This window comes from Artibeus jamaicensis, unplaced genomic scaffold (genome assembly GCF_021234435.1).
Source record: "Artibeus jamaicensis isolate MK-2021 breed Jamaican fruit bat unplaced genomic scaffold, CSHL_Jam_final contig_240, whole genome shotgun sequence".
Taxonomy (NCBI): Eukaryota; Metazoa; Chordata; class Mammalia; order Chiroptera; family Phyllostomidae; genus Artibeus; species Artibeus jamaicensis.
In genome coordinates, this window is record NW_026521506.1 from 12,448,794 (window position 1) to 12,473,001 (window position 24,208).

General features: G+C 36.8%; 2 protein-coding genes across 2 annotated transcripts in view; one reads left to right on the forward strand and one right to left on the reverse strand.

Moving 5' to 3' along the window:
• The window catches only part of STK26 (serine/threonine kinase 26), a 74,941-nt gene extending 67,175 nt beyond the window's left edge, over positions 1–7,766 (forward strand). The window contains exons 8-12 of the mRNA XM_037146368.2: positions 1,634–1,782; positions 3,456–3,549; positions 4,226–4,288; positions 4,371–4,507; positions 5,957–7,766. Coding sequence (XP_037002263.1) covers positions 1,634–1,782; positions 3,456–3,549; positions 4,226–4,288; positions 4,371–4,507; positions 5,957–5,981 — 468 coding nt within the window. The 3' untranslated portion in view covers positions 5,982–7,766. The remainder of the gene's footprint in view (positions 1–1,633; positions 1,783–3,455; positions 3,550–4,225; positions 4,289–4,370; positions 4,508–5,956) is intronic.
• A 2,331-nt stretch (positions 7,767–10,097) lies between these two features.
• FRMD7 (FERM domain containing 7) overlaps positions 10,098–24,208 on the reverse strand; it is a 33,695-nt gene continuing 19,584 nt past the window's right edge. The window contains exons 7-13 of the mRNA XM_053662323.1: positions 20,032–20,146; positions 19,694–19,841; positions 17,161–17,256; positions 15,550–15,713; positions 12,483–12,551; positions 12,292–12,367; positions 10,098–11,180 (exon numbers count right to left, since the gene is read on the reverse strand). Coding sequence (XP_053518298.1) covers positions 10,098–11,180; positions 12,292–12,367; positions 12,483–12,551; positions 15,550–15,713; positions 17,161–17,256; positions 19,694–19,841; positions 20,032–20,146 — 1,751 coding nt within the window. The remainder of the gene's footprint in view (positions 11,181–12,291; positions 12,368–12,482; positions 12,552–15,549; positions 15,714–17,160; positions 17,257–19,693; positions 19,842–20,031; positions 20,147–24,208) is intronic.

A 24,208-nucleotide genomic window follows, 5' to 3' on the forward strand; every position in this document is an offset into this window, starting at 1 on the left:
TTTTTTTTTTCTTTTTTGCATGGTCAGTAGCTTCTTTCTCATTCTAATGATCATTTCCTATTTGGGGGGGGAGAAATTTTCAAAATAATATTCATTTAATAGGATGTCATTATTAAAATATATGTGTGACTATTCACAGTGATTTTTATTCAACTATGTTTTTACTTTTTATAAAAAGTTATATTTTCACTTCATTATTTTTAATGTTTAGCAATTACAAAATAAAGTTGTGTACATTTTCTGCAGTCTAGTGAGCTCCACTCATTTACCTAGCAAATTTAATTATAGTTGTTTTACTGTTCTAAAAATAAAATCTGTCTGGTAACTTCTAGAAACTATTGTAGAGCCCTGGCTGGTGTGGCTCAATGGATTGAGCACAGGCCTTTGAACCAAAGAATCAGCAGTTTGATACCCAGTCAGGGCATATGCCTAGATTGTGGGCCAGGTCCCAGTTGGGGGCATGTGCGAGGCAACCACACTTTAATATTCCTCTCCCTCTCTTTCTCCTTCCCTTCTCCTGTCTAAATATAAATAAATAAAATACTTAAAAATAGAAACTATTGTAGAAATATATAAGAACTGAAATAGAGAACAGGCTGACAGTGACCAGAGGGGAGAGGGAAGGGAGTTTCAGGGGAAAAGGGGAAGGGTTTACAGGAACAAGTATAAAGGACACATGGACAAAAACTAAGGGGGGTGGTAATGGGAAGAAGGTGGGGAGCACTGGGGGGTGGGCTGGGATGGGAGTAAGAGACAGAAAACTGTACTTGAACAACAATTAAAATAAATGAATTTTTAAAAACGTGGCATATGCACACAACAGAATATTATTCAGCCTTTAAAAATGTGGGAAGCCTTGCCATATGTGACAACATGGATGAACTGTAATATTACAGAAATTAAGCCAATCACAGAAGAACAAATACTACATGATTCCACTTATAGAAGGTATCTAAAACAAATTAAAACTCAAATTTTGAGGGTCTTTCAAACATATATGAGGATATTTATTTTAGTATTGTTTGTTGTTAATGATATAGGAATTAAAAATAAAAATAGAAGAAAAAAAAGAACTGCCTCAGTTTGACATAACTATTTTAACTTGATAATAATTATTCTGATATTAATAAAATACTGGGGGGCAATAACCACCACACCACCTGATATTTATATTTAGATACAATATGAATTTATTAATCTGAGGCTCATACAAATGTGTACAGCTAATAAACTTACAATCTTGCTAGTTTTCATCCATTTTTTTCAATTTATAGTAAATACAATAGCAGTACTTTAAAGTGCTATTTTGAAATGGTTTTGAATTTTTACTTTATTTTCAAAATCCTACCTTGTCTTTCTCTGATTTTGGGAAGGCCCTACCTGCCAGGTTGCTGGTAGATAGGCCATCTTTTGTCCAGTGAGCTTTAACAAATTGGTACCAAAGCAATGAGTTTAATTTGGTTGCCTTGAGCCACTTCAGAAGTAGAATTAGCTATTGTCCTATGGTGTTTCAGTTGTCCTCATGCCTACAGATGTACTTTTATGCCTTCAACTTAATAACTGGAGTGATTTCTTACCCCCTTCATTCATAAAGAACCTAGAAATATTCACACATGCTTTATTTTTTCCTTAGCGTCCTACAGCTAAAGAACTTCTGAAACACAAATTCATTGTAAAAAACTCAAAGAAGACTTCTTATCTGACTGAATTGATCGATCGATTTAAGAGATGGAAGGCAGAAGGGCACAGTGATGATGAATCTGATTCTGAGGGCTCTGATTCGTATGTACAGATTAATTTTTATTTAGTTAGCTAGCTTGCTTTAATATTATTTTAACTATGATCCAATATGCTTTCCCTAGCATAAAATATAAACCATATTCTAAACTTTTACTTTAAAAACTGTGAAAGTCTTTTTAAAATCAGTCTGTGGAATACAGTGAATTTGAAAACATGTTTTTCTTAGAAGTGAATTGCTCTAGTTTTACATGTTCTTAGTCTAACCCCTAGTGGATACTTGAGTATATTACAATATTTTGGAATAACATTTGATTAAAGGGGCTATATTAGTTTTCCCAGAGTGATAAGGGGCTGTATCTTCTCATGCTTTGTTGTCAACCTGCTAAATCCCTCTGGAGAACTGACCTGCAGGACTTTTCCACTTCTTGTCTATGGACCAAACCATAATCAGACTGGTACATTTATATAGAATACGTCCTCACTTAACATCATTGGTAGGTTCTTGAAAACTGCAACATGAAACAAAATGTCTTATAATGAAAATAATTTAAAAAAAAAAGAAAAGAATTTTACCATACAGCAATCAATATAAAAAAAGAGTTAAATATGTCTGTTCACAAAAACATCACCAAACTTCTAAATAAAGCATTGAAATAAATGTCAGCTATACATCCATTTAAGAAAGGTGAATAAAAACAAGTCAAACAATGGTTTTCCAGTACACTTATTGTAGTTCAGGGTCTGGGGTGGCTGGAGCCTCTCTGGGTAGCTCAGGGTACAAGGTAGGACCCACCCTGGACAGGACACCCTTCCATCAGAGTCACCACACCCCACACTCACTCAGACTGGGACAATGTAGACACATGAGTTCACCTCACATGCACATCTTTGGGATGTGGAAAGAAACCAGAGTATCTGGAAAAAACCATACTTACATAAATGGGAATGTTAAACTCCACAGAGATAATGGTCCCAGCTGGGAATCTTTGAACCCTTATCAGCATTATAATGAAACAACATTATTCAAGCACCTGATATATTTATTTATATAGATTTATACCCTCTAAAAATTGCACTGCTTTTTAACTGCATTCACACTAACATTTTAACTTCTAAGTCCATAACTTAATTTAGACTAGAAAAGTCAGTAGGCTACACCAGAATTTATTCCTCCACTGGCTGAATACTCTCAAAGACTCCTGTTTTACAACAGTGTGTTGATTGCTGGGGGTGGGGGATATAAAGGGACTAAATGATAATGGGAAACAATACAATGAAGATTAAATTTTAAAAAAAGAAATTGCCTAAATTTTGAAAGGTGTAAAAAAAGTAACAGGATAGTTTTGTATCATATTCTAATGAATGTTAGAATGCACATTAGCTGCCCATGAGAGTTGCCCAAGGAGCCTTAAAAAAAGTAAGCCACAGTACAGGAGATCCTGATCCAGTCAGTGAAGGGGGTTATGTAAAGGGCTTTATATATACGGTAAGAGGTCTCCATGTGTGATTGTGATACATACCTGGAATTGAGAACCATTGCTACTCTTTAGTAAAATGCAGTATCTACTGGAAACTGAGATCAAATGTTTTCATGTACTATGTTTTTTAATATACTGGGATAGTCTCTCTTCAGAGTTCCACTGCATTGATTTGTCATTTTCACCAAGCTGAACTATTTAGGAACTTATTGAAATATCTTTGGCAATCATTTTAAGGGAATCCACCAGCAGAGAAAATAATACTCATCCTGAATGGAACTTTACCACCGTGCGAAAGAAGCCTGATCCAAAGAAACTGCAGAATGGGGCAGTATGTACATGGATGTGATTACTTCCTTTGATAGACTTCTTTGAACTATGTAGTGAGGTTTTGATGGCCAAAATAGTTACACTTTAATACCCCTAAATGTCTGTCTACCTCACTGTGTACCTAGTATGTTTCATTTGCTATTAGCTTTGAGGTAATTAAGAAAAGATCATAGAAGTAATTTATTTGGCCACTGTTAAAACTTTAAATGCGCCCTGGCTGGTGTAGCTCAGTGGATTGAGCGTGGGCCTGCGAACCAGACAATCGCGGATCGAATCCCAGTCAGGGCACATACCGGGGTTGCAGGCAGGTTCCCTGTGGGCCAGTTCCCAGCAGGGGACGCACAAAAGGCAACCATACATTGATGTTTCTCTCGCTCTCTCCTTCCCTTCCCCTCTAAAGATAAATAAATTAAATTAAAAAAAACTTTAAATGCATTTTACCTGGAGGTACATATATATCCAGTGGAATCATGGCTATCTATTGTAATCCTGTCAGTTAGAAGCTTTGTAGATGATGGATGAGAATTAGTAATGGAAAGAAAGCATAGAGATTTATCTTATATTGGGCATTGTGGAGGTAGGATTCATATTGATGCACATTTACTATAGAATAACTAACAAAAACATGAGTGAATATTTTACTTTCATATGTATTAATCTATATTATTTGTTCAAAGGAGAAAGACCTTGTGCAAACTCTCAGCTGTTTGTCTATGATAATCACACCTGCATTTGCTGAAGTAAGTACAGATTCATCATCATTGGATATATATCTTAAGAAGTATAGTAATTTTAAATCTTATAGCTATTGATCTTTCTCAGCTTAAACAGCAAGATGAAAATAATGCTACCAGGAATCGGGCAATTGAAGAACTCGAGAAAAGTATTGCTGTGGCTGAAGCTGCCTGTCCTGGCATCACAGATAAAATGGTGAAGAAACTAATTGAAAAATTTCAAAAGTAAGCTTTTAATGTCATTTTTTCAAAAATTATTTTGACATTTTCTTTTGGATGTTAATTTAGGATGTAATCTAACTACCCTGATTTAAGCATCAAAGTCACGTCTTAATAGTTGTATGCTTAAAACCTGTTTTGTTCTATAATACATCATCTGTATATTATATGGTGTGTTCACTACCACAAGTCAATTCTTCTTCCATTACCATTTGTCCCTTCTTTACCCTCTTCTACCTCTCCCACCCCCTTCCCCTCTGGTAATTATCATACTCTTATCTGTGTCTATGACTTTCTTTTTTGTGCTTAAACCTATATAATTTTATTAATCAATGTCACCCCAATAAATTGAATTAAAAGAGGAAAAAGAAAAAAATTAAAACTGTCTTGTTTGTTATGCATCTTAAACACTACCTTTTGGGATTATTGTCTTCAGGCATTACAAAGTAATTATCCACTGAATGAAGTGGCTTAGGTTTTTTTTTTTTTCATCTTTCTATGCCAGTAGGAGTATAGACTAAAGGTTACGTATAGAGCATATTTTTATTGGGGCCCTTGTAAACACAATTTAGGAATGCTTTCATTTTTGCCACTACTCTCATCATACCATTTACATAGTTTCCACTGATAACGTTCATAAATTTAATTCCCATTAAAAATGTTAAGGAAGTGATTTTAGGTACAGGAACTCAATGAAGACTATGAATATTCCTTATAATTAACTTTAGTTTCTATACTGTGCCTTAAACTGTTGGTTAAAATTTTGTCCATATTTAATAAAGTTCTTACATTCTATTATAATTATCTTTTTAACAAGTCTTTTGTATGCATACACAGCTCCTTAGCTCAAGCAATTTAGAAAGCAATGCTAATTTTAGCTTTAATCCCATTATGTCACTTCTCAGTGCATCCTTATATTTCTTTTTTTTAATTTTTAATTAATTTATTTTTAGAGAGGGGAAGGGAAGGAGAAAGAGAGGGAGAGAAACATCAATGTGTGGTTGACTCTTGTGTGCCCCCTACAGGGGACCTCCTGGTCTACAACCCAGGCATGTGCCTTGACTGGGAGCTGAACCAGAGACCATAATTGTGATGCTATTGGCATCAAGTAGGAACAAACTATACAACCTATAAAAGCCCATACTCTCAGAGATCTTTTTATCTTATGTAGATAGGCTACTTGTACTCACAAATTAAAGCCTCTCTTAAAATTCCTTAGATTTTAATGGAAAACTCCCCTCTATTTACAAGTATGTAAAACAAATCAAATGATAGTTGTAAAATCAGATGCAGAAAGAATTTTTAAACTTCTTTATATTTTAACATCAACATGATAGGATTCAATAGAAAGGACTTAGTTTGCTGAATCAGTTCTTTTATTGCAGATGTCATACAGATGAGAAATATAAACATGCATAGTTATATATCAATTTAAGTTTTTTCTTAATTTTACAGGTGTTCAGCAGATGAATCCCCCTAAGAAACTTCTTGTTATTGGCTTTTATTTCATACAGACCTAAAGAAACCACCAAAGTTACTTCAAGCTTAATAATGTTTAACTCATGAGCTCCATGTGCCTTTTGGATCTTTGTATCATTGAAGATATGGAAGAAGCTATTCAACTATTTTGTGATGGCATTTATCATTTTATATTTTAAAAAATATTTTGTAAGGAAAAATTTTAATACTGTAGTTTCATCCGTTTTCTAGTAAATGTTGAGATACAGTTTTGCTTTTAGATATTATTATATATGTTACTAGGATGAATACCTTTCATGTTTTGATCTTTAGTTAACTGTACACTGATGAAATATACAGGTTTTTCAGAGTCACCCTAAATATTCAACTTTCGTAAATCATCAAGCATCTAAAATATTTAACTCAAGCATATTCTACAAATGACTATTGGTGGGGAGGTGAAAACAAGCCACAGCTTCTTAAATAGAAGGTTTTAATAAACTCTTAGAAATGATACCTGGAAAGGTATTGACTCCTCTGCAGAGTTGGTATGAAATTTCAGGTAGCTCAGTGATGATCACATTGAAGAGCCCCGTGTTTAAAGCATTTATAGGCAACATGTAGCAACTGACATACTTCTTGGTGTGCAGTATTTATCTTCTCTTTGAGAAGAGGCAATTAACCCTTATTTAACATGGTTGGGGATTTAATACAATACCAATTAGCCAAGGATGGAATTTTGGTAATACTGTAGGAATTAGTCAGGCTTTATTTTTAACATCTTCAATTTAAATAGCATATTATGTCCTTGGATTTAGGGAGCTTAAAAAGCTGATTATCATGTGATTAAATACCTGATCAACAGGTAGGAATATAATTTACACCAGCATATTTTTGGTTCACAGGCTGGCACTCAATCCACTGAGCCACACCAGCCAGGGTTATACTAGCATAGTTTTATCATGGTAGTAAAATATCCTATAAACTATTTATACATTTCTATTCTTCATAATTACCCAGTACATAAGTATCATTTGTTCATTTTTGAAAGGGTATTTAAATAGGCATTTTCTAGTTCATATGAAAATAATCATAGTACGGGATGATTTCTGTCTGAACAAAGGTAAGTTAGACTGTACTGTTAATTTTCAGTTATATTTATGGTACTGTTATGTGGGTAATATCTTTTTTAAGCCCAGTATGTATGTGTGTGTATATATATCCTGCCTAAGTTCTGAGCTGTAGTTGTAGAATTATTCATGCTAGTTAATTTTAATAGTTAATGTTTTATTGTTTGGAATTGCACAATTTAGTTTTTACATAAAGGTTATTTAGTCATTTTTAAAAATCTGAAAATTGCTAAATATTAGAAAAAAGAGATTCTTTAAGAATACACTTTTTAGTCAAAGTGGCCATTACCTCTTTTTTTGTAATAGTAAAGACACTTGAATAAGTTGTTGTCATGTCAGTATGCCAAGAAAATTATTTTCATTAGTGCCTATACTTTCACAATTATTTTTAACACATTGTATTTTGAAGTAATATTTCAGTTAAAATTTTCACATTCTATATAACTGAAACTCAGTTACAGTTTATAAACTGTAGAGGTCAGAGAATAAATTTGCCACTCATGAATTAAATAAATATTTTTCTAAAAGTAAAAGCAACCAATTTGTAAATCTATTATTTGAAACATTTACAACACAACTGCATCATGAATAGAAATTGTATAGCCTATTCATTATTGTTATTAGTCCTATAAACTGTTTCTAAGGGAAGTGTTTTGGGGTTTAAAATAAATATTTAAATTTCATGGCCCTCAATGTTTGTTTTCTTGAGGAATGTATATTGTATTTTAATTGTTTCATATTATCTCTCCTTTGCCCTTTAACTTGTTGTTGGAACTTTAACACCAATATTTCCACTGAAAACTAAAACATATTTATATTTTATTAAGTATTGATTATAGCTACAGTGAATATATATCTTCATTTCTGCCTCCTGTCCTGACAAAATTATTGAAAGAGTCCTCTTTCACTCAAAAATGTCCTAGGTTGGACAATAAATTATATGGTCACCCCTAATTATGGTTTTTATTAGAAAATCTTAAAAAGATTTGAATCCTATAGGTCTCTAAAGAAAACAAAGTTTGTTTACAAAGACTTACAGAAATTGAAACAAGAAACAGTATATAAGCCTAAATGAATTTGAGTTTTTCCTAGAGAAAAGGCCAAAGATAAATTTAATATAGCGTTGAGATGTATAGAATTAATATATAGGTGACTGGACTTCAGTACAAGGGTAAGCAAAAGTAGGTTTACCATTGCAAATATGCAAAACACAGAGTTAATAAAACTATTGTAATTATCATATCTTGTCCCTGGCCAAGTAACTCAGTTGGTTAGAATGTTGTCCTGATAGTCAAAGGTTGCAGGTTCGATCCCCAGTCATGGCACATACAAAAAGTTACCAATGGTTGCATAAACAAAAGGAACAACAAATCTATGTTCTCTCTCTCTGTCTCTCTCTCTCTCTCTCCCCCTCCCTCCCCCTCCCTCCCTCCCTCCCTCCCTCCCTCCCTCCCTCCTTCCCTCCGTCTCCCCTGTGTCCTCTACTTCTATCCTGCACAATCATAACCTGTATGTTTTTTTCCATATAAACAACTGTAAACCTACTTTTGCCCATCCCTGTATATTCTTACTTACTAGCTGTTGTTGGCTTGTAAGTTACTGGATATGATTTTTTTGGAGCAGGAAAGAAAATGCTAGAATATGGGAAAGGTACAGAGGGAAGTAGATTAAAAGGAATTTTTATGATGTAAAGACTAGGAGAGTAAGGAACCCATTCCATCCATCTTTTCTCAATTAAGTCATATATAAAAATAACTTGCTTATGTAATCACATTATTTTTTGAAGTTAGTACTTAACATTATCTTGTAAATATGTTGTACTTAACATAAAAATCAATTTAAAATAATGTTAAATAGAATGCTATGCCTTCCAGGAGGAATAGTAGAAAAATTCTGAATAGGTCAAAAATAGAATTCTGGTTTATTAACTCAGTCTGGTTTTAGTACTGTCCTTTTTTTTTTTCAGCTAACCCAATTCTAACACTTCTTTATACATGGCTATACATTCCCACCTTCCTCCCTTCTTTTACTTGTTCTTTAACTGTTCCTCCCCTTAGTAACAGGCTAGATCCAATCAGTCCTGAAATGTATTAAAGCAAAAGGAAGATAATACTTACAACTTGTCTTTTAATAAATGGATTTCCATCACTCTTATTAAAGTACTATTCATATCATTTCCTTGCCTATATATATATATATGCACCAAAACATACCAAAAAATAACTCCTTGTATGAGATTAGATAAACAAACCAACAGTTCGCTTTTACCTTTCATTACATATAATAGATAGCTAAGAAAAAAAGAATAGAAAAGTAATATCAAACATTATATTATCTTCAGCAGGCAGATATCTGGCTTTAGAAATTGATTAATTCATTAATTTCTGAGGTTTAGAATGCTACCAAGTCCTAGATAAATTATAAACTATGTTCTGTTGAGAGAATCTATGACACCATCCTGTGTTCCTGAGCTTTAGGAGGGCCATGCTCCCCCTAACATATGTTATAAAAATTGAAGTTCTTAATATTACAGGACTATTTTTACTGGGCACCACACACATAATGAGGATAGAAACTTTTAGTCACATAGTACTCTTTAAGAACAAAATGACTAACACAGTCACAATCTACTAAATCACTAAATGACATCAGAAACCAATTCTATATGCCAACACCTACTGTCACCATTCTTCAGTGTTAAGGAGCCTGACTGTCATTTATAATGTCTCTATGGGGAAATGTGTCACGGAGATGACAGATACCCATCTCACTTCACCACAGTGCTAATGAGGAGAGGGCATGTTCCAGAGTCCCTTCAGAGGGAATAGAAGAGGGGAGCTTGACAAACAAGGCTGCGATTGAATCTTTCATAAACTAAGTGTATAAACTTAGAAGATTCCCTTAATACCAATGAATAGGAACTAAGAAAATTGTTTCTTTAGAAGGTTCCTTCTTTTTACCTAAGTTGATAACAGAACTGGTACAGAAATAGTCACAGAGTTACACTTTTAAGCTAAAAAATAATTACATGGTTTTAACAATGTCCTGTCTTCAGCAGTTGGTGTATTAAAAGAAACATTTTCATCTTCTTCTAGCTGTAGACTACCAGAAGACAAGCGGATTCTGGCCATGGGCGATTTCATTCCTTTACCATACAATGAGTAATAGTCTGGTTTAAGAATCTCTGATTCAGAATCACTGGATTCACTAGCTATATACCTTTCTGCTGTTCTCTGATCCATTAGAACTGTTGGAAACTTCTGCTCTGGAAGCATATGAGTAAATAGGTCAGCTTTGCGACTCAGAGCAGGACAAGGTCCTAAAGGTCTAAATTCTGACCCAAAAGGAAAACGGATAGTTTTCATGTCTGTTTGGCTCTGGGACCGTTTAGGGGTTTGCTGTTGGATATTACATGCAAATGCATCTTCTAAGTTTGTATCTTCTAGATCTGCATTGATGTTGCTGCTATCACTAGTCCGGGGTATAGCTTCTTGGAGTTCTTGAAAGTCTTGCTGAAAGCTCCTCATTCTGATATTCCTCGGGCTTTTTTTGGCTGGCCTCATTGCAGTGGGATCTAGACAGCTGTCTGGCCTTTCCCTTTCTTCTGCCATGTTTGGAGACCATCTGGGAACCTGGGGTGATTTGTCCACATAAAAAAAGACTTGGGGAGGCGTAATATCAACCTGCTGACCAACACAAGGAATATAGGGCACATCTGTGTAAGTTAGCCTCTTTGCTGGATTCACTCTTACAAGGCCAGAAGATGTGTTCATGTGATTGTCAGCAAAACTGTAACTTGTTTGGAAGGAGCTTAGAGGACTTCTTTCCTCAAAATAGTCTCTGGGATCATTGTCAGGATCAGGGTCAGTGTTAAAGACACAATCAGTATAACTAAAAGGGAAAGAAGAACTGCTATGCGACTGATGTAATGACGTGGGATCTGCCTCTGGTTTGGAAAGCTCCAGCTCGGCTGCAAATGTCACCTCTACTGAAGAGTTTCTCCTTCTACTGTCTAGCACAGGCTCAGATGCATGCACTCCATTCACATTCCGGTAGTACCCATTGCCATATGCTAGTCTCAAATCTTCCACCTTGAGAGAAAGGACATGTTGGTGAAAGAAGGAAAAAGCCATTTGGTTAGGGTGGGATCAGGGATCTAAATTAGCCTTAAGTTTTGCAAAGGTGGTTTTTCACAAAGTTATTTCAAATCACCTTCTATTCTAGGGTTGATAAATACATATAGAAAGGGTAATAACTTGTACCATATCCTAATTCATGTGCAAAAATACACATGACACTCTCCTGTCTCAGTGCCATCCCAGTGCAAAAATACACATGACACTATCCTGTCTCAATGCCATCCCACTTCACCAGCCTCCAAGTTTATTATGTACTTCAGCAGACATTGTTCTTTAAGCAATATGGTTTAGTAATTATATCAATGAGCCAGGAGTTCTGACTTCTGGTACTGGCTCTGCCATTGACTTGCTATGTGATCTTAGGCAAATCTTCTAACCTCACTTCTCCAGCCTCCTCCCTATTTTCTGTAAAATGGTGTTGAGGAGACCTATGAATGGCATGAGGTCATATTTTAGATGGTACATTTCAATGATATATATGATTCATTCCAAATAAAAAATGCCTGTATACTTGATTGAAGACATGAGAGTTTATGAGACTTATAATTAATTTTTTAGTGACAGTGAAAGAAATATTAACATGCTTCATACTATAACTCTCAAATGAAACCATCATCTCACCATTTCAGGAGAATAGCACTTTGTTCTTAAGTTACAGAATTATATAGTAAAAGTACTTTAAAACCTTAACCCAACACCTTATAGCTTTCTCTAAGACTTAAGATTTTTATACATAAAAAAACGGAGCCTTTAACTTTTAAAAAACAGAGTCATAGCAATTAATCTGTCTCAACATTTTCCAAGATGTTAGCATTACAGATTGCAATTTTAAGATGTGCCAGATCCTTCCAGTCTATAAGGTACCCATCAGTGGTAGTGGACAAAATGGTGTTCTGTTAGGTGGAAAGACTGAGCTAACAGACCTTCCTGGGAGGCTAACCTACTAAAACATAGTAACCTTTTACACACTGGAAGATTCTGATAGAATCAATTCTTGGAAGCTTTTGAAATGATGCATTACACTTACCTAAAAAAAAAAAAAAGGCACATTCAGAAAGCTTACTTGTTTTGAGACATCAGAGAGGAGGTCTGGTGAGGACCTGCACTGTCGTTCATGGTACTGAGATGGATAATGTTTCCTGAAATTACCAAATGAAGAATGAATTGAAATGGTCTTCATGTGAGTACAGAATACACGTAAATTTCTGAATTCAACTTGAAATCAACACAAAAGCATGAAACAAAACTATGTACCTTTCAAATGGCAAGCTCTTCAATCTCCCTTTTTTTCCATATTCCAAAAGTTGTCTTTGGGTTCTTCCACTATTATAAGAAGAAAATAAATATATTATTAATGCTAGTTTTAAGCCAGTAGGCTACTAGAACTCTAAAGCCTCATATATTGTGGAAATCAGAAGTCTGGATGGATGACATATGTCATGAATCTTTGACCACTGTGTTAATGATAATACCCACTTAACTAAGCATCAGGCATAGTACAACCTCAACTACTCAGAACCCATAATTATTTTAAAAGCCTCTGAATTCAGCTATATAACAGTAAAAAATTCTGGCCTTTGAAACTATTACACTTTATACGTAGTTTCCCTATTTCCAAATTTACACATGATTTCTAATCAGGCTATTTAACTGGTTTCCTAATCTTTAACAGAAGAACAGCAACTGAACAGAAAGAGGCTTGCTCTAGTCAGACAGACTAGCAAAAAAGCCAGTTTACTGCTAGGAGAACACAAGAGCCAAAAAAAGAAATCACAAGGACAATAAAACTCCACAAGTATGAGTCATTTATCACTGAGGTACAGAGTCTGACGTGTCTCCCCCACCCTGAGACCATCACTGTACTATGTATAGCTACCTGCAGAGGATAGTGAGTGATATTTACAATTATTTAGGCCATTAAAAATGGCAAAATATGATCAGTATCACCTGTTTAAGAAGGTGAGGAACTATAGATTACATTTTGCAAAGATTCCATCAAAAATATGTATGTTTTAAAAATCTCAGTTATTTTTAAATAAATTTTATTGATTATGCCATTACAGTTGTTCTATTCCCCCCCTTCATTCCCCTCTACCCTGCACACCCCTTCCCCCACGATTCCCCCCTTTTAGTTTATGACCACATGTTTCAAGTTCTTTAGATTCTATATTTCCCATACTATTCTTGCCCTCCCCCCTATCTATTTTCTACCTACCATCTATGCTACTTATTTTCTGTACCTTCTCCCCCCTTCTCCTCCTCCCAATCCCGTTGCTAAACCTCCATGTGATCTTCATTTCTATGGTTCTGCTGTTGATCTAGCTGTCCTCTTAGTTTGCTTTTGTTTTAGGTGTGGTTCTTAATAATGGTGAGTTTGCTATCCTTTCACTATTCATCTTTTTTATCTTCTTTTTCTTAGGTAAGTCCCCTTAACATTTCATATAATAAGAGCTTGGTGATGATGAACTTCTTGAATTTGATCTTATCTGAGAAGCACTTTATCTGCCCTTCCATTCTAAATGAAATCTTTGCTTGGTAGAGCAATCTTGGATGTAGGTCTTTGGATTTCATGACTTGGAATACTTCCTTCTAGCCCCTTCTTGCCTGTAAGGTCTCTTTTGAGAAATCCACTGACAGTCTGATGGGAACTCCTTTGTAGGTGACTGTCCCCTTATCTCTTGCTGCTTCTAAGAGTCTCTCCTTCATTTTAATCTTGGCTAATATAATTATGATGTGCCTTGGTGTGTTCCTTCTTGGGTCCAACTTCTTTGGGACTGACTCTCTGAGCTTCCTGGATTTCCTGGAAGTCTATTTACTTTGCCAGATTGGGGAAGTTCTCTTTTATTATTTGTTCAAATAAGATTTCCACTTGCTGTTTCTCTTCCCCTTCTGATACCCCTATAATTCGGATGTTGGAGCATTTAAAGATGTCCTGGAGGTTCCTTAGCCTCTCCTCATTTTTCTGAATTCTTGTTTCTACATTCTTTTCTGTTTGGTAATTTTTTTCCTCTTTCTGGTCCACTCCTTTGATTTGAGTTCCAGTTTCCTTTCCATTACTATTTGTTTCCTGTGCATTTCCCTTCATTTCAATTAGTTTAGCCTTCATATGGTCCTCCAATTTGTGACTAAAATCAACCAGTTCTGTGAGCATCCTGATCACCAGTGTTTTGAACTGTGCATCTGAAAGTTTGGCTATTTCTTCATTGCTTAGATTTATCAGCTCTGGGGCTCTAAGTTCTTCTTGAGCCATGTTTTGATCTGTTTGTGCCTGTTAGGTATGAGGAGCAGAGCCTTATTTGTTCACCAGGGCGGGACCACCCAGGTCGCTGGTTTACCGCTCCCTCCTTCCCTGGTTTATCTGTGCTCAAATGTGTGACCGTGGTCAGCCTTCAGTGAGTCCGCAGCCCTGCGCCTTCAGTGAGTCCAATGCCTTGTACCTTCAGTTGGTCCGCCTGCTTCTTCACACCTGGGATCTGCCTAAGGCTGCCGGCGCACCTGGGTCGCGTGCCTGGGTTGGTCGCGTGGATCTTTCCTGCCCAACCCCGCTCTGCTGCTGGCTCTGCCCCTCTTACCGGTTTCGCTGAAGGGTTTGTTGTTGTCAAACTTCCGTGAAGTTCAGTTTTCTGTGTTTTCATCTGTGTTTTCGTTGCTAAAACTTTGTTTTTTTTTAAACTTGGTTGTGGGAGGAGGCACAGTGCTTCCACCTATACCTCCATCTTGGCGGAAGTCCTAAAATCTCAGTTCTTAATAGAGCATACTTCCACTATTTGAAAAATCCCATATGGGAAGTGTTTGATTAGAATACTTTCATCTTAGCAAGGAGCTTTGAAAGTTTCTTCCAAAGAATTCCTAGTGTGGTGTCTTCAAGTAAAAACAAGATCTTACTTAGACCTCACTTCCATTCTTCTACTGCAGTATTACTCAAATTTTTAAATCCCTTAGTCCCTCTCATGGTTTGTCACACTATCTTTTACCTAACCACCACTGAAAGGTGTTACATTGAGCTTTCTTTTCCATGGCTCGCATGTAAGTTGCAAATAAGCAAAACAAGTTTTATTGAATATGTTTTTTCAAACTGCATGTCTCCTCATCCTCGCAGAGATTCTGATCTAACCCCTTAAGTAGGGCATTCCCTTCCCACTGCCTCCCATTTAGAAAATACTGCCTTAATGTGTCACACAGAGAATGAGCAGTAAAGAATATCATTTTTAAGTGATTGAAATTAATTCATTATTGCTTCTAGAATTCAAACTCCCCCTACCGCCTTCCATGTTATTGAAAAATTGTGTGTGTAGTTTACCTATGTGCAATATTAAATTACCTATAGCGAAAACTGGAACCCTTGCTGCAGAGTAGGGTTTTGGGCTTTGATTTGGGCTCTTCAGAGAGCCTGAAGAAAGCATGGTATTCCACACAAGTCTTCCAGAAAGCCTTGCAGGCATCTCGGCTGGCCATGGTGAACTCCAAGGTGTCCTTGCACAATACCTGTATAAACCAATTTCCATCAAGCAAAACAGCCTTCAGGAATATAAAGACCTTCAAAGTCCAACACCTTCCAAACTACTGGTCCAGGTGCCCATGCAGCTTCTGGTTTTCCACTTGGCTCTCTACAGGCCTCACACCTACTGAAACCAAATCATTGGCTACATTTCAAGGAACAATGAGGGCCACTGCTCAAAACAGAACCTTGTCTAAGAAGCAAATCTTACCTTGCACACACCCCTCACCTCAAACACTTTCTTATCCTCACTTCTCTGCCAGGAACATTTTTATAAAGTTGTAAATTAGGTTAAAATGAACATCAAAGGGCAACCTTTCAAGGTAACAAAAAGTTATAAGTGAAAAGCAGGAAATTGGAGGAAGGAGATTTCCTTATAGATGGCAGGCTTTATAGGATGGTTACATATGCATGGATCTTTTTAACATACCTGCTAGAAACACTTATTGCTCTCTACATTGCCTTGTTCTGTGATGCTTTGTATTGTTCATTTAGCATATTCTAATCTGCTCTGGGGGAATTTAGCTTTCCAGACCTAAAAGTCAAGTTTTTCCTATTCCCTCGACTCATTACCTACCCCCATTTTCCCATGAAGATGTGAAGCCATATTTTCAGCAGCCCCACCTACCCACTTTGATGATGCTTCCAATCTCTTATTCCATTCCATATTTCTATATACAGCCCTGAGACTCTCCGTGAGCTTCACATTAGATACAATTCCCTGATGTTTCTATATAAGGCAGAATTGTGACTGTGGTAGTCATTTTGTTCTTAAAGAGTACTATGTGACTAATCCAGAGAATGAAGCACAAACTATTGGATCTTCTGTAAGTCACAATGTAAGTTGATACATATCTTTCATTTACTTTATAGTCATAAAAGAACATCCTTTCTAGAACCTTTGTCTTATCCTGTACAACTAAGCCTTTGCCAATAATTGCTTCTTTTGCTTAATATACACCTACCCCTCACATCCTTAATATATACCTACCACTCACATAGCTTTCATAAATTGCAGATGTTCAATTATTTGGCATAGAGTAGGTGTTTGATTATTTTTGCTTAAGGAAAGAAGATGAAAGTACTTTATAAAATAGAGCGGACATGAAAATATGAATATGTCCATAGAGTTGGATCTGGTCACTTCTATTTGACTCATCAGATCCCTGAAAAATAGTTTCTAAGAAAATTTATCTTTCATCCCAGCCACCCCATTTTCCTATTGCCTTATTCATTCTGAATTGCAAATAGGATTTCTTTGTGTTCTGAATATGACTAAGTAAAGCTCGGGTTTATTTATATAGAAGCAGAAGAAGGAGCACATCATCCCTCATTGCCAGCTAGCTTTGGCCACTCACATTAAAATCATTTGCAGAAAAAACCAAGAACTCTCAAGGAACAGAAAATAACAGAATTTATCAGAGAACTACTTACCAAAATATTGGCATGCAGTTTGATGAGAAAATGCTTCCTCTTAAAACTCAACTTGCGGATTTTAGCCCAGTTGAAAGTATTAATTTTTGTATTTCCCTATAATGAAAACATTGTTGATTTCAGGATGAAAGTCAGAGCAAGCTGGTTTGTAAGACAATGCAAACTTGTTACAAAATGTACTTCATGAACGAGACTACCCTTGATCTATCTCTTGCACAGGATGATCCTATCATACTTGGTAGAAGCTATGAAGCCAATGAAGCCTTCATTGGTAGAAGCAAATGAAGGTGTCACAGGTGGGACACATGACCTTTTCACATATATTACTTAGCATCCCGTACTTAGAACACAAAGCATATCATGTTTGCTTATATTGGGATGGCCAAAAAATCAGTATGTTTTTTCCATAAAATAAAGGACACATTTTTCATCTTCACCAATAACTTTATTGATTTGGATAGTTTGAGTATGTCAGCTATCTCCCACGTGTTATAACAGTGATTGGTCTCAATTAATGTCTTGATTTGGTCACTATCAACTTCAATTAGTCTACTGGACCATGGAGCATCATCCAGCAAGAAATCTCCAGCAAGAAATTTTATAAACCACTTTTGACACATTTGATTACTCACAGCTTCATCTCCACACACTGAATAAATTTTTTTGTGTGTTTCAATTGCATTTTTACCTTTCTGGAGATAATAAAGCATAATATGCCAAAAACGTTGTATATTTTTTCCACCTTCAACATTGAAATGGCTACAAAAATTCACCAATTATGATATACTTTAAATGCATCTTGATATGACAGCTGTTACCATACAATTTAACAAAATTGTTTCAAACGAAGTTAAAGACAACTAAGCTCTACTAGAGTCATATTACGGGAAAAAACAAACAAATTTTTTGGCCAACTCAATAATTACTTGTTTCATTATCTGCTTTCCCCCCTGTTAGAATGCAAGTTTCACAGGATAATTCCTATTTACCTCTATAGCTCTAGTGAATGGCACAGAGTGAATGCACAATAAATATACTGACAGAAGGATGAATAAATAGATTGCTGCCAACTCTGTAAATGCTCTCAAGACCATTAAATTATACAGTTAAAACATATGAATTTTGGGGAATGGAAATTTTATATCATTAAAGGTGGCATTTTCTTAAAGAAAGAATAATATGATGAAGAACACATGACCCTGGCTGGTGTAGCTCAGTGGATTGAGCGCAGGTCTGCGAACCAGAGGATCGCGGTTTGATTCCCAGTCAGGGCACATGCTTGGGTTGCAGGCCAGTTCCCTGCAGGCCAGTTCCCAGCAGGGAACGCACGAAAGGCAACCATACACTGATGTTTCTCTTCCTCTCTCCTTCCCCTCTAAAGATAACTAAATAAATTTTAAAAAAAGAAAAAGAACACATGGAAGGTACTCAATACTAAGTATTCTTTGCCTGAATTACAGTTGAACAAATTAGAGCAGTTGTATTGTTCCCAGCTGTCCATAGAAGTATTCACACTGAAAGAGATCACAACTAGTATCATGGCCTTGCTCGCCTACCCTCCCCATCTATTCCCATACAGTCAGAGATACCAAAGATCAGAGTTAGAGTGGAATAGGTTGAACTTTCCTCCTGTGTAAACAGGTATTCCAATGATTCATTGGTCTTTTGTCCATCAATGTGGCTCTCATGCTGTACAGTTCATAACCAAATAAAAGAAAAGGCAAACATTATTTTAGCCGAGTCTGTACTTGATCTGCTTTGTGACTTACTTCAGTGCTTTAATTCGATACTTCAGGTCAGTGGGTCTGATGTTACCCCTTCCTCTCTCATATGTGATTCATTCCCAAACTTGCCTAGGTATCTGCTTTTCATTTTAAAGTTTAAGCAAGTGTTCTTGACCCTTAACATAGATCTAAGTTCATAGATGTGAGTAGACCTAATAGACTGGAAAAAAAAAAAAACAGGAAAAAAATAGCTTCTGTCCAAATTCCCTGGAGTGAGTTTTAATGGAAAAAAAAAAAAAAGCCCTGAGTTGGTTTCTAACCTGGAAAACAAAGTCACAAAATCATGGGAAAAGATGATCCAGTAAACAGCAATTGCTGACAGAACTGGGCACCCATTCCCTATTGGCTGACACTGGGTACCTCCAATGAAACCAATAAATGGATGAGAATGCCACATTTTGGGCCCTTTGACTTGTTTCTGATGGATTTGTGAACAGCCTAAGCTTTTAGGATGCTAAAATTCACATTCTTATTTGGAGTCTAAGAGTTCCAAAGAGCCACTTGACTTTCTCCCTCTACCATGTTTGTCTGAACTAATGTATGTGCTCTTCAGAATCAAAACAGTTACAGACTGCAAATGGAAGCAAATCACATTGAGGGGATAAGATGGGCTTGAAACACTTCTAAGTATCACCTCTTTTTCTGGCTGGTGGTAAGACTGAGGGGCTAAGTCACCTTGGGAACAAACACTCAAGTTTGAACCAAGATAACATCCAAAGCTGAAGGACTTTAAAGGAAAGAGTTATTACCCGTAACACCAGTACTCCCATGTGAGTAACAGCCAGGTGGATTTGCATCCCTTCACCATCACTGGCAGGGTGAGGCCTGATGCCATACATATCCAGCTTCCTTGCTATGTCCAGTAGCATAATGTCAGATTCAGCTGGGCTCCTGCCACTGCAAGAGGAAAGAAATTATGAGCCTAACAAATGCAACATGAATGACAACTTCACCATGAAAGCTTCATGAGGAATTCAGTGTTCTCTTGGGCCCGAAGCTTCTCTGATGGAAAGGTTTGCCTCTAAGGATCTGTCTTCAGCTGCAGTGTTCCATGCTGGAAGAACCAGGTGGCAGTTAAGGTACTTACATGTGCTTCTGGTGAAAGTGTATGATCTTGCTCTCTAAACAGTCTTGGTTTGCTAAGTACCGGGTTTGTGCCAAATGTTTCTTATCTGTTTCTTCATGAAAGTCTCCCAGTTCTGCTGCATAATAGAAAAGTGACATTTTTCACATTACCATTAAGGAGTTAAGCAGTGGAACACCTAGTAGATAGACCCTCTGACCTCCCCCAAACAGCCATTTCTCTGCAGCCAATGCATCCAAAGACTCTCACCCCATGCTTTATGTCTATTTATGTTTTAGGATATATGGTGGATCTAATCGGTTCTTTTTCCAATCAGAAGTGAATTGCTACAAAGTCCTTGCATAGTAACTAACAGATATAATGTGGGTCTTCTTTTTTAAAAAAATTATTTTATTTAATTTTTAGAGAGAGGGAGAGAAACATCAATATGTGGTTACCTCTCACGCATCCCCAACTGGGGACCCAGCCCACAACCAAGGCATGTGCCCTAACTGGGAATTGACCTGGTGACCCTTTTATTTGCAGGATGCAGCTCAAACCACTGGATGAAGCCACACCAGCCAGGGCAAAATACAGGTCTTAAAATCTCTAAGTTCACGGATTATTTTTATTTTTCCTTCTCCTGCATTCTGTTTATGATCTCTTTTACATCTGTTCAGTCCCTGTTACAGGTTGAATTGTTTCTCCCCCTGTCAAATTTATATGTTGATGTTCTAAACCCTAGCACCTCAGAATATGACTGAGGTGCTAGGGTTTGAAAATCTTTGAATATTGGAGTTAGGGCCTATAAAGGAGTGATTAAGTTAAAATGAGCCAGAAGGGTGTGCCCTAATCCAATCTGACTGGTGTCCTTATAAAAAGAGGAAATTTAGACACACAGAGACACACCAGGAATGCAGATGCACAGAGGAGAGAGCAGGTAAGGATGGCATCATGAGAGATGACAAGGAGAAAGACCTCAGAAGAAACCAAAACTTCAGCCTCAGAATTCTAGCCTCCAGACTGTGAGACACTAATTTCTGTCATTTAAGCAACCTACTCTGTGGTATTTTGTTATAGCAGCCCATGCAAAGTAACTCCGGCCCCTAACTATAATGCAAGCCAGTCACAGCTATCTGTAATCCCCAGTAGATAATCATCCTGGCTTTTTAAAAACACATGGATCATTAATTTTTTAATTTTTTCCTGAAGTTTAAATATTTTATTACTGTTCTATTATAGTTGTCCCAATGTCCCCCCCTTTGCCCTCCTCCACCAGTCCATCCCCTGTTCCCACAATCAGTCCCACACTGTCGTCCATGTCCATGGGTCATGCATACTTGTTCTTTGACTCATCCCTTTCCCTTTATTCCACCATTATCCCCCTCCCCCATTCCCTATGGTCACTGTCAGACTGTTTCATGTTTCCATGCCTCTGGTTCTATTGTGCTCATTACTTTTTTTTTCATCAAGTTCCTTTTATAGGTGAGATCATATACTATTTGTCTTTTATCTATTGGCTTATTCGCTTGCAGTTAATCACTGATCATAATCTACTCTTTCCTAGATGTGTCCAGTTTATTGTTAGAAACTTTTATTACAGCACTGTCTACAAAGGCAATTGAGGTATCTAGAACTATCTGCCCCCACAGTAAATGACTTTAAACTATCAGATTGATATGACTCACTCTCATTGTTGACTTCCCCTGGAGAGGTAGGTCTCTACTAGGTTCTAAATTGTAACTTCTAATCTACCATAAAATGGAAACCCAAAACTATTTTTCCAATTAAAATTCACATTGTAACATTTTAAAAATGGGCATACAGATATCCAAACCTGTTAGTAGTTTATGAATTGTAAGAGCAAATAGACTTTCCATAGAATCTGGTGTTGCTCTCCTATTGGGTAAGATACATATACGGAAAGGGGCACCCATATTAACTGCTAGAAACTTATTTTCTCTTTTGTTTTCTATTGTGTTTTTTAAATGCTCACCTGAGGATATGTTTATTGATTTTTGAGAGGAAGGGAGAGAGAGAGAAAGGAACATCACGTGGTTGCCTCCTATATGTGCCCTGATTGGGGATCAAACCTGCAACCTAGATATATTCCCTGACCAGTGATCAAACTCTCAACCTGTTGGTGTATGAGACAATGCTCTAGCTAATAAGCCACACACTCAGGGTTCTATTTTGTTTTAGACAGAAGGCATACTCATTTTTAGACAGGTGTGGTATATATGTATGTATATATTTTTAAAATAACATTATAATGAAAATCTTTGTATAGCAAGCTTTCTTAGATTAAATCGATGAATTTTATTTACTACCAAAATTGATAAATATACATATTTCTTTAAAACTCAATGAAGTGCATAGGATTTATCAAGTATTCAAAGAACGTATATGTGGGGGCAACTTTTCCCTCAAGTACCCCCGTCTGCCATGGATGAAAGTAAACACTACCAAGACATGATCTTCTTGGGGAGGAGAGGTGGCCAGTTTCTCAGAGGAAAAAGGCCTTGAGCTCCTTTCTCCAGGGGATTTTATTAGGTTGTAATACACAGTAATACCGGGTGGCAAGGATCAAACAGTAGATAACATTTCAAAGAAATCTGAGGGCTTAGTCTGAGTCAGAGTCTGTTAAGAAGGGGGTTTTGCAGAAACTCTGAGATTTCCTGCTCAGAACTTTATCATATGAATGGAAACACTCTTAGCAAAGCAGGTTTCACAGGATTTTTAGGAATTCTTTCTGATGCCAGATTTCCCCAGATACCACTATAGCAAGGCAAGGAGCTGCACCCCCTCCCCATCAGGTATTCAGGCTTAAGTGGATTAGAGCCAGGAAGCACTTCTCCCAGAGGACATGGGGACTCAAGCTATGTCACATAGGTGGGGCACAAGGGTCCATTGCTCCCTCTTTGTTGCAGCCCCCCAAGTCCTTCCATGATGGCCTTCCAACTGATCAAGTCTAGCTTAGGTTGCCCCTCTGTCTGTGAGGAGTCTTACCGGTCATTGACTTCTGACCATGCTTTGGGGACAGGGAGAGGAAACTGAGGCAGCATTAGCTACCAGAGACAAGCTTCTGTCTCCTGTGGCTTGCATTCCAGAGGTCACTCACTCATTCTTAGCCATGGGGGGTAGTTACAATTCCTGCAACCAGGCAGAGTGGTCTCCAACATGTATACATATTAATTTTCACAAACTCTTCCAGAAAAAAAAGAAATGAATACTTACCAAGTGATTCTATGAGGCCAATATTACTCTGATACCACAACCAGACAAAGGTATCATAAGAAGAAAAACAACTACATACGGATCAATATCCCTTATGATACAGAGGCAAAAATCCTAAACAAAACACTAATAAATTGAATCCAGCAACGTAAAAAATATTATATTTTATGATAAAGTTAAATTTATCCCAAGATTGTAAGATCAGTTCAACATGTGAAGATTAATTAATGTAACATACAATATTAATAAAGAACAAAATGTACATTATCATCTCAATAAATACAGAAAAGGCATTGTACAAAACCAAACACCAATTCATGATAAAAAAAGGTCAACAAACAAGGAATAGAAGGGAACTTCTTCAACCTGAAATAAATAAACTATTAAAATCTATAGCTAACTGCCCTGGCTGGCATAGCTCAGTGAATTGAGCATGGGCCTGCAAACCAAAGGGTCACCAGTTTGATTCCCAGTCAGGGCACATGCCTGGGTTGCAGGCCAGTTCCCAGCAGGGGACGCATGAGAGACAACCATACATTGATATTTCCCTCTCTCCTTCCCTTCCTCTCTAAAGATAAATAAATAAATCTTAAAGAAAAAACTTTTAAAAAAATCTACAGCTGACAGTAACCAGAGGGAAGGTGGGAGGGGGTAATGAGGGGAAAGAGGGAAGGGTCATTGAGGAACATGTATGAAGGACCTATGGACAAAGCCAAAGGGGGTTAGAATCAAGGATGGAAGGTGGGGATGGCTGGGGTAAGGGATGTGGAGTGGGTGGAATGGAGATAATTGTGCTTGAACAACAATAAAAACAAAGAGAGAGAGAAAAAATAAATATAAAAATACAGTACAATAAAAAAATCGACAGCTAAGATTATAATTACACCAAGTGGTGTGATACTGAATGCTCTTCCTTAAGACCAGGAAGAGGACAAGGATGTCTGTTCTTGACACTTTTATCTAA